Here is an 11,011-nt window from a genome sequence, read left to right on the forward strand (position 1 = left end):
TGCTGCGTCGGCTTCGGCAGTGGCGCAACTATGACGTCACGCGCAGTGCGCCTGTAGCTACTGCGCATGCGCGACGCGCGCAGCGAGACTGTAGAATCGGCTTCACTGAGCCACCGCGGCGGAATCCCGCCGCGGTGGCTCACCAACTGCCACTACCAACTGCATCAAGTTGCTATGCTTTCAGGCAGATATATGCCACCTTTGCCAAATTTAAGTATTCCGTATATTAAGCGATCGAAATCTACCCCGGGCCTTGGGCATGCAGCACACATTGCCCCTAAATGGGCTCCTTGATGCCTTCGAGATAAAAGAACGCAGGAATTTCTGTTTTGATCTTGAAATATCTTTTTCTGACAGATAAACAATTTGATTCCTTGAATAATAACTCTTAATGCTCTCATTTTATTTGGCTACGGTGCATGTGTGGTACGGTTACTAGGTGGACTGTGTTTCAATAAAATCCCAGTTGGAATTGTTATTAAACCCGCCATGATGGCTCAGTGGTTAGGGCGCTCGACTACTGATCCGGAGTTCCCGAGTTCGAACCCGACCGCGGCGGCTGCGTGTTTATGGAGGAAAAACGCTAAGGCGCCCGTGTGCTGTGCGATGTCAGTGCACGTTAAAGATCCCCAGGTGGCCGAAATTATTCCAGAGCCCTCCACTACGGCACCTCTTCTTCCTTTCTTCTTTCCCTCCCTCCTTTATTCCTTCCCTTACGGCGCGGTTCAGGTGTCCAACGATATATGAGACAGATACTGCGCCATTTCCTTTCCCCCCAAAACCAGTTATTATTATTAATTATTATTATTATTCAGCAGCGGCGCAACTCTGACGTCACGCGCTGTGCGCCTGTAGCTACTGCGCATGCGGGACGCGAGCAGCGAGGCTGTGGAATTCGGCTTCGGCAGCGGCTGAACTCTGACGTCACGCGCAGTGCGCCTGTAGCCACTGTGCATGCGCGACGCCCGCATCGAGGCTGTGGAGTTGGCTTCGGCAGCGGCCGAACTCTGACCTCACGCTCGGCACACCTGTTTCTCGGCGCATACTCATTGAAGGCTTTCGGCTCGGCCTGGTGACCTTGGCTATACATAGTGTAGTGAAGCTATCGCCCCGAAACTGAGATTGGTTTTTGTGGAAAGAAAATGACCCGCCGCGGTGGCTCAGTGGTTAGGGCGCTCTACTACTGATCCGGAGTTCCCGGGTTCGAACTCGACCGCGGCGGCTGCGTTTTTATGAAGGCAAAACGCTAAGGCGCCCGTGTGCTGTGCGATGTCAGTGCACGTTAAAGATCCCCAGGTGGTCGAAATTATTCCGGAGCCCTCCACTACGGCACCTCTCTCTTCCTTTCTTCTTTCACTCCTTCCTTTATCCCTTCCCTTACGGCGTGGTTCAGGTGTCCAACGATATATGAGACAGATAATGCGCCACTTCCTTTCCCCCAAAACCAATTATTATTATTATTATTATTATTAATGGAAAGAAAGTGACGCAGAAATTGTCCCACATCTCCGTGAACAGGACCGCGCGCCTTAAGGGAAGGGAGGAATGTGCGAGTGAAAGAAGAGGTGCCGTAGTGGAGGGCTCCGGAATGATTTTCACGACCTGGGCATCTTTAATGTGCACTGACATCGCACAGCACACGGGCGCCTATGCGTTTCGCCTCCATCGAAACGCGGCCGCTGCGGTCGGGATCGAACCCGCGGGTACACCGGCTCAGTAATCGAGCGCTCTAACCACTGAGCCACCGCTGTCCTTCTCGGATGAAAGAATACGGGAAAAGGGACAGGACGATTTGACGGCGCGAAAGAATATGTGAATAATATACTGCATATGGAATCGGGAGGACTACGAGGTAAAGCACAATAAAAGCTAAAACAAGCAACACATTTCAGTGCCTTTGAAGGTAATGACAACGAATAGCGACGCATTCTATTTATTTCCCACTGCAGATGGCGCCTGCATCTGCTAGCCTCAGGGAATGGCCGGGGCTTTAATGAGTTTCGCATCATGATCAAAGAGCTAGGGATGTGAATTGATCCTACAGGTTGCATGACTTATTGGTGGGTTCTGTTTAATCAACGTTAGACTACGCCAGTGAGCCAAGTTGGAAAGCTCTGTTTGTGCGTCCAATGCTGGTGCTCACGTGAGCGTAAGACCGCGGTCTAACTCGTACACCACACCGGGACATAACCTAATGAACATGCCTTGCGCGCAGCGCGATCCGTACCTGTACATATACGATGTGCCGGACTACTTCAACTACGGCACAATGGGGGCTTTGCTTGGAGTCCAGCTGGCCGAGATAGCAGCTGTCGGCGTCAAGGACCAGCGTCAGTCCACGTGGGACAACTGGTCGCTCAACAAGCACGGCGAGATGCTGCAGTGCCTCCTGCGTCGGCGCAAGCTACTGGGGTTCCCCAGTTTTAATCCCACTACTGCTGACAAGCAACAGACTCATTTGCTGACCCTCTCGGTCGGAGCGCGGCTGGCCTATTCGGGTCTGAAGAACGCCTTCCGCAGGAAGGTCAGTGTCTGCTTCTTTCGGCTGTGGGTATTTTATTTTGGTAGAAGAGTTTCTTCCTTTGTTTTTTTTACAATGTCTAAGGTCTGACCACCCCAAACACACACGCAAAAAAAATCAGAGGCCACTTAAGGCTATACTTACGTGCTTTTAAAGCGAGATCAGTGTTTAATTTCATATCCTAAATTTATTTATTTTCCTCTTCCTTTCTAATATGACATACCTACCCATTAGCCTACAAAAGTTATTGTGGGACTAGAAAATAATGAAAAGTAAAGTGTCTCTGCCCATACCACTGGTGTAATGGGCTTCCCATTAGCTTACATGTATTAGTGAGGGCAGAGAAAAATAAACAAAATTGCCCAGCCCGTCCCATTAGCTTACAAAAAAGTATGGTGGGGCAGCCTCAAAGAATGTAAACAATTAAGCCCCTGTCCGCCATTAGCTTACAGCCACAAGGAAACAAATATACTAGGTTCACCTTGGTTCGTCAAGAGGCAACGCGGTTTCGTTGCCTATGAGTTGCAGTAGCTTCCGCCGACACTCTGGCAACGGTGATTTATTGTCTCCTGGTCTTCCAGGGTGCCTCTGGCCAGAACAATGTAGTGGCACTTGCGCTTGGTGGAGTATCTCGCATCACAAACAAAGTGATAAAGACATGTGCCGACAGCTCTGAGCATGAACAAATGAACATTGCAAGGTGTCGCGGCAGTACAGTTTAGAGAGCGCACAATGTTTTAGTATGTATGCAATCAGACTGGAAGGCAAGTTCGAACGAAAGACAGCCGCAAAAGTAGTGAACACGTACCCTTAGGTAAGTACACTTTATGTGCCCAAGATTTATGTCCAATACTGTGTATATAGTCTTGGACATAAGTCTTCAGGATTCAATTTTCACCCGTATATTCGAGCTGGTACGGTACCCTTGAAGCTCTAAGAATCCAGGGAAGTCAGCACCTGGGTTTTCCTCCATCTTTGGAGAGTGAGAACTTCTGGCATGCTGCAGCTAACCAACTCAGAGACTTTTGTCCAATGTTAACGAACTGTACTTTGCGTGGTTTGTAGCGTGCAACTCGTAGTAACAGTACCATAAATGGTTTTAGGGCCTAGCGACGACCAAGGTACGCTGCGGTTGTACAGTTAATGCAGGCTAATTTGAAATGATGGAAAATATTTATCGGTGGTCCCATAAAACTTATGCTATACCAGCGAGAGAAAAAAAAAACACTTGCACGAGAGTGCTGGCTGCTTCTGGCTATTTCAGTCTTCCCTTTCACATCTCTTTCAACTTATCTGGAGCCACCAACAGGCCCATGCACTTTCCACTTCAGGTGCAACATACAACTTTTCTGTTAACGTCTGATGCTGGGAAAGAACAGTGCGCAGCACAATGTGTGACGTAATTTTTACAGATGCCACAGGAACGGCGCGATCGCTACCTACCTACCCATTAATATTTGGCGCTGTAATATTTTGGTGCAGTAGAAAGCCCTCAGGGACGATGTTTCACTAAGCGGTGCTGCAGGTTAGCTTTATCATGACTTTACAGTGTCCCACTAATGGAGGTAGGCCAACCCACGACATATAATAAGAAGCACTGGAGGTTAGCTTGTTCATCATGTACAGTGTTCCAGTAAAGAGCATTGGAGGTTAGCTTCTCCGTGACGCAACTCTTAAGGAGCAAAACAGGTTTTCCATGGGGTGCAATGACACACTAACGAGTACCTGAGGTTGGTATATTCATGACGTGTCAGATTCAGAACTGAGGATCAGCTCGTCTACGACTCCACAGTGTCTGATCTTGGAGCGCCAAGGTTAGCTCGGTCATTGAAAGCTCACGCTGTATCAAGAGCTGCTGTTGAACATGTGCGCTATCATGTCCAACATTAATTAACCGCGAGGGTAAGCGCGTTTTCAAAATTCTAAAAACTGATATGCATATTCCTTACGATGGGCTATACGCGCCTCAGTAATTCAGGAGCCTAACAGTAGTAGTTAAAAAGTTAAGCATTCAATATTAGTTAGCGAGCCTGCTGTTAGCACGTCTTAGCTATATTCTGATGTGCTAGACTTCTGAAAATGCTATGTCGAAAAAGGTGGTCTTATAGCTCAAGAAGCCTATTAAAAATAAAAAAAAAAACAAGTGTAAAGCCTTAGGTGACATTGAACTCAGAATTGGAATAACATCAGAACTGTAATCAACTGCCGATTGAAAGAAGCACACTATCACATTTCCTCCGCATCAATCAAATTGATTGCCCCAGATTTTTTCTTTTTCTTCTAATTCGGCACAATTGAGAAACACTAACGCGGCGCTTTGAATGATTAAACAGGGTCTCGCACCTTTTTCAGAGAATGGCAAACACCTATACCCTCTGCAGTACACAGATATATAGATGAACTTGCGGTGCGAAATGCGAATAATTTTGTGTTCTCATACAGACGAGTGTTTGCACTTCGCTGCTGCCGCTCCGCGTGACTTGCGACTGTGCGTGTCTGTGCTTGCAGTCCCGGACGGTCAAGGTGTTCAACGACTATTGGCCCGAAGCGCTGCGCGTGTTCTTCACACGCTTCTGCCTGTTGTGGTGCAGCGGCAGTGGAAAGGCCGACCCACTGACGCCACGGGCTAAGTGCATTCTGCCGCTGTACAACATCGAGGAGTTTGGCGAGCTCTACGAGTGCGACGTCAACTCCACAGGCGGCCCGTTCTGCCCAACGTAGTCTCGCTATCACTCGTCACCGAAGCTACACGACACCAGTGGACACTGTACACCCTACACAGTACAAAGAAGGCCGGACCAATGAACTACACAGCACACTGTACTGCTCCTTAGCGCACGATGTCAGGCCACATGTGCACTGGCCCAATGGTGTTGGTTGGACTGCGCTGCGCCTCAACATATCACACTACACCAAGCACTGGAGGTGGTGCATTATCCTTCATTGCACCACATTAACACTGCATTACATCACTTGCACAATTCTGTACCTCGCATTGCATCACAAGCAACTGCTGCAACTCACCTAGCCGCACCACAGTGAAGCGCAGAACTTTACATTACACCAAAGCCACAGTGCCAAACTATACGATGCCCTGCAATTCCAACACGTTATAATACGAGCACACGCCTCACCAATTTATCACAGCGTAATTAGCACTGACGTGTTTAAGGGAGATTAAGATATTACGTCATACGCTATAAGCAGCATCTTTGTCCTCCATACATATATAATTTTAATATTTGAATGATTACCTCTGTTCCACATCGTTAATTAATCTGTGCCAATTGTTAGCTGCAGGAAATAACTCAGTTTTACATGAAACTCCTTATGTGTTTTCTTTTTCCTGGTTTCCTAGGCATCAGGTCTGCGTCAGTTATACTTCAGCGCTCGATGCCTAATAACGAATCAAATTAGACGCGCAGCTTATTGTGGTCAGAATTTTTTGCCAGATGTTAGTTACCGCCCCTCATGCTTAAGGGCACAGCGTAACCTTGCTCATTACGTCGTCTATTGTCTGTGCAGGAACCCTAAAAATTGCCTAATCGGGCCAGTAGTCATCGGTAGGCTTTGGCAGGAAAAGTTTCTTGGCAGCTAAATTGCTCAATTGCCGTTGTTGACTTAACGAATTTTAGGTCATTACGGCTCCTGCAAGCGCAACGCTGCTTTGAAATATTTGTATGGACATGTGCTTATGCATGCTACAATGCCAACTGCGTGTCGAATCGATGTGCGCTTAAAAGGCCTGTCCTGAGTTCCATACCTTACGTGGCATTGACTTGAATGGACAAGGACGTGAATGGAACTGTTGGGCCGTTAGGCCTTGTGCAGTCCTGCAGCCTTGTACAACAGGACGTAGGGTAGTGGTGATGGTGAGGCGCAAGGCCAACGAACATACTTCCGGAAGCGTGATTGCTGTCAGTACTGGTTGCTGAATCGTGTGAACTGGCAATGTCTGTATACGCATAATTCCTTGGCGACTGCTTCATGGACCTCAGCACAACGTACCAGTGTTCTCAGGACCGTCCGTGCGTATACATCGAATCGAATTAGTTTATTTTTGGGACCGGTCCTTTAATGACCTTTTTTGTACTCGTCTGCGAGTGTTTTGTGCGTTTGTGTGGGAATGGTGTGCTTTCGTGTTTCACATTGGCTCGCGGGGAGTTATTTGCGAAATGTTCGCGGTTTCGTAGGCTCTGGTTGCGCAGTCCGAAGAGTGCGCAGCACCGTCCGAAGCAGATCTTGCAATGCGCTCAAACGGCTTGCGATAACTTTGGGCCTCGTGTGCCACTTGTCTATATTTTATTTTGTTTCAAGAAACGGCGGTGACTTTTCACAAAATATAACTGCGTTATGTGGCTCTTCAGATATTTAACGTAATCAAATGAGACATGCGTCTAGCGCTCGAACACTACGAGCTTGGCGACGTACGCTCCTATTGGTTTCCGTTGTGCGGCCGTTTGTGCTTGACTGCTTGTGCAAGTGGGCGAGCACAGATAACACCCCTGTGTACTGTGCTCTTTATAATGGAGGGAGACGGGCTAGTTGGTGGCTATTAGTAGAGTGCCTCTTGAAACCGCGCAAAAAAAAAAAGACAAGGGACGAGGTTCCGCGCTCTGTCCTGTTGGTTTCTTCCTCGTCCCTTGTCTTTTTTGCGCGGTTTCAAGATTCACTGTGTTCTTTATTGCAACAAAAAATTTTTTCACGTTTTCCAAACATGTCTTGTTTCTACTTTCACGCGAAGGAGTACAGCTATAGCTGAAAATTGAAAACATTTACATATGTTTGGCAACAAACTGCGACGATTCTTTGCCCTAGATGAAAATGAACCAACGACAACTGGCTGAAGTGTTCCTGTCTAACAACGTCCTATTTATAATGGTTTACACGGAGACAAGCGGAGCAGTTTGTTGCTCATGTTGCAGCTCGTTGTTGGCCTGTGTACCGTTATAAAAAGAGGAAGTTATTCCTGCAAACAAACATGGAGACTGGAAGGGTAGGCTGCACAAAAAAAAAATGACCAGAAGAAGGGCAGTTATGTTGCATCTGCGAAATTATTCGGGGTTCAGCCCATGGCATCATTCTTAGTTCAGATTGTGAAAGCTGAAACGACTTTGGCACTTAAATAGCACTGCTCTGCCGTATTCTTGTACTATAAAGCGCTTCAGAACATAGCTACAGGTGGTGAAATTTTTCAAATTTGATTTTATGAGATTGCTTTGCTGCACTGATCTATGGATAAAAAAGCTGACTTCAAGAAAAAAAAAAACATTATTTTCTGGCTTTGGAATCGCTAGAGGTCTTGTTTTGTTTTTCATTGTGCTAACTAAAATGCGAACACAAAGCGCTCAGTTCGAAGTCGACTTCATGAACGTTGTTCTTTTTATCTCAGTACCCTGGTAATGCATGTAACTGAACGAAATATGGTCCGTGGCAAGCATTTAAATTTAACCAAAACAATATTACGCAACACTTTTTTCTGTATCTAGGATTATTACGTACTGAAGGGGTTCCACGCATCGGAGTAGCTGATTTCAGCACCTAATTAAATCATTTGCCCGTTCTAGAAGTCCAAAGTTTGTCCGACGATAATAAAAAGATCAAATTAACGCTCAGTTCGAAGTCGACTTCATGAACGTTGTTCTTTTTATCTCAGTACCCCGGTAATGCATGTAAGCAATGTGCGATTTTTTTTTGTTGCAAAAATACTGGAGCCAGAAGACATTTTTGCATTGCTTCTAACAGTAAAGCAGCCATACAATTACTGAAAAATATTCAGGTTCCACAAAATTTTATTGTAATTTTTGCAAGGATCGAAACGAGATTTTGCGAAATCGCAAAATCGACGTTTGCCACCTAGTGTGATATAAGGTTATCTTCCGAAAAAAGCTACAGCGTTTCTTGCAAAACTATGAAAGATTCCCCTGCGTCGGCACATTTTCACGTCACATATAAAAATCTAATTGAAAACAATAAAAGGTCATGGACCTCGATTGCCGTTCTTATCTGAACACGCTTTTATATCTTGAAAGTTATGAAAATGTTCTATTGCTATAGCATTGAGACCCCCTTGACCGATTTCGCCACTGTCTGCTCACGCTGGTTGCTCGCCAAGAGCAACTTTGGTTGTACAAGCCTCACCGGTGGCAGCATATCTGCCATCGCAGGGCAGTGGCGCATCGCTAAATCGCAGCACCACTGCACCAGGAGTGGTATGAGGACTCCCAATGGTCTCTGAACGTTGATAATTACCAATTACGCATATATGCCATTAAACTATTGACGCTATCGCGTCATACCCTCAGCCGCCGCGGTGGCTGAGTGGTTATGGCGCTCGGCTGCCGGCCCGAAAAACGCGGGTTCGATCCCGGCCGCGGCGGTCGAATTTCGATGGAGGCGAAATTCTAGAGGCCCGTGTACTGTGCGATGTCAGTGCACGTTATAAAGAACCCCAGGGGGTCGAAATTCCCGGAGGCCTTCACTACGGCGTCCCTCATAGCCTGAGTCGCTTTGGGACGTTAAACCCCTATAAACCTAAACCTTAAGGCGGAGCATAAGTGTCTCCTCCAGTTTTAGTGCGCTAGCACTAGCACCCACCAGCGACAGCACCAAGGAGAGGCGTGGGGTGTCGGCCGCCACCCCAGGATTTTCTCCGCTGTACCTAGTTTTATTCGACCCCCCCCCCCCCCCCCCCCCTCCCAAGGCACCCCGCTTCAAATAAACTGGCGGCGTTCCTGCCACTCGCCAATTTCACAGACCTTTAGTTTGAAGCCTTTGTTTGTCTGAAGTTTCCCAAGCTGGGTTGCTGGCGGCCACCGAAGATACCTGCCCGTATCCGCCGCTGGCACTGCTGTAAGAATGAGCCTGAATAAGGATAAACATGACGCCGTTTTTCGGTTCCATTTCTGCGTGTGGTAAAATTTTTAATCCCTTGTTCTCTTATTAAATACATTCCTTGTATAAGCGAGTAAATAAAATACCCTACATATATGGAGTAAATAAAACCTCCATTTGTGTGTGCATTAGAGGACAAGCCATTTACTCCCATTTGTTTTGTTTTTTTGTGGAGCTAATTCGTATTTGGCCTAACCACGCTATATCGTCCGTTATTTTTCCTCCAAACCCTTTACGTGAAGTTTCATAAAAACTTGAAAAACAAAAACCTTTGAAGCCTCCACATTCTTGAAGAAGAAATGCAATAACATTTATGTTGTTCTATGGTGTCTACAGTGAGTGCCTAATTTTCTTGCAAATTTCTCGCCAAAACTCCGCTTGGAACCCGTTCCATTGCCCTTACATAAGGTATCAACCTTCTGGAATCTTCCAGTGCCTTACATAGGATTGTCACATGGCATGAGATGAATCATTTTCTCTGGTGGGCCTACTTTCAGATATTTGGGGGTCCAAAATATTTAGAGTTGGGCCAACTTCCAAATTTTGGAGGTCCTCAGATTTTCAAATTTGGCGGTTTCTATGATTGGTTCACTAGTGGTCACGTGACGATGGTGAGCTCTCGACCCTCTCATTGGCATTCATAGATAGCGGGTAGTCCTCATACCACCACTGGCGTTGTGGTGCACTGGTTGGGCGATGCGCCGCTGCCCGGCAGGTGGATGTTTCAAACACAGCCACCGGCGGGTCTTTTGAGACACAGGTTGCTCTTTCCGAGCTCCCATAGGGCTCATGTGCAGTTCCACGGTGGGCAGGTTGCCGCGTGTCGTGGTGGCCTGGTTGTGACGACGTCGAAAGGTGATGTCACCTCTCTCAGCCAGTCATGGAATTTCGCGACAGAGAAGCCGCAAATGTTTTTGCGAGACAACCTAAATGCTATCGCATTGAAAAGGGCGTTAAGAACAGTAACTTTTCACCGAAACTAAAGCCGTAACATTGTTTTATAGTTTCGGTGTTACCTGCATTTTTCCGCGAGCCATCTTCTTGCACCTCAGCTGCTAGGGGCCATGCCATACATTTCCGACAGCACTTAGGTTGGCGGGGACCAGTGTCGTCGCTTCGGCGGACGTGGCTGTTGCGACGCGCGTCTTTTTTTCAATCTTTTACAAATTTACCCGCCAGCGGACATAAAGCTCAATAGGAAAGAGGGGGTTATATGGAGAAAATTACAGACAGTGGGTTTTCCCAACCCGGTACTCTACAGCTAGTGGCATTTTGCGATGAGGCGGCAACTTTGGTCCACGTGGCATGGACACGTCCGACTAGTACAATAGCGCACACACTCTATGATCCCGGGCGGCTTTGCTCTTCAGCCCGGACCCTAACATTCAGCAGGACATCACCAGTAAAGCTCTTGCTTCTGTTGTGTTCTAAGGGATTCCGGCCGACGGCTAGGGGTGACGGGGGAGATAAACGTCCCTCCTGGCGTTCATTGACTAGTGTCTCATTAAAGTACTTTTTCTCTCTCTCTCTTCTCTCCCATCTTTCAACTCTCCTCTGTCTGCACGTGCCAGCGATTGTGGCTTTGCTCGAGCCCGT

General features: G+C 47.2%; 1 protein-coding gene across 1 annotated transcript; it reads left to right on the forward strand.

The window, feature by feature from the left end:
* Positions 1–2,353: 2,353 nt before the first annotated feature.
* On the forward strand, positions 2,354–5,656 carry LOC144135154 (uncharacterized). The gene is made up of 2 exons (XM_077667893.1): positions 2,354–2,524; positions 5,030–5,656. Exons 1-2 carry the CDS (start codon positions 2,375–2,377, stop codon positions 5,240–5,242), a joined length of 363 nt encoding a protein of 120 aa, XP_077524019.1. The 5' UTR covers positions 2,354–2,374; the 3' UTR covers positions 5,243–5,656.
* Positions 5,657–11,011: the final 5,355 nt, after the last annotated feature.

Source organism: Amblyomma americanum, chromosome 5 (assembly GCF_052857255.1).
Source record: "Amblyomma americanum isolate KBUSLIRL-KWMA chromosome 5, ASM5285725v1, whole genome shotgun sequence".
Lineage (NCBI taxonomy): Eukaryota > Metazoa > Arthropoda > Arachnida > Ixodida > Ixodidae > Amblyomma > Amblyomma americanum.

Bases quoted from the DNA above. Each gene is read 5' to 3' on its own strand.
- LOC144135154 (XM_077667893.1), top strand. From the start codon at position 2,375: ATGCTGCAGTGCCTCCTGCGTCGGCGCAAGCTACTGGGGTTCCCCAGT. The intron at 2,525-5,029 runs GTCAGTGTCTGC...CTGTGCTTGCAG, and splicing joins AGAACGCCTTCCGCAGGAAG to TCCCGGACGGTCAAGGTGTT.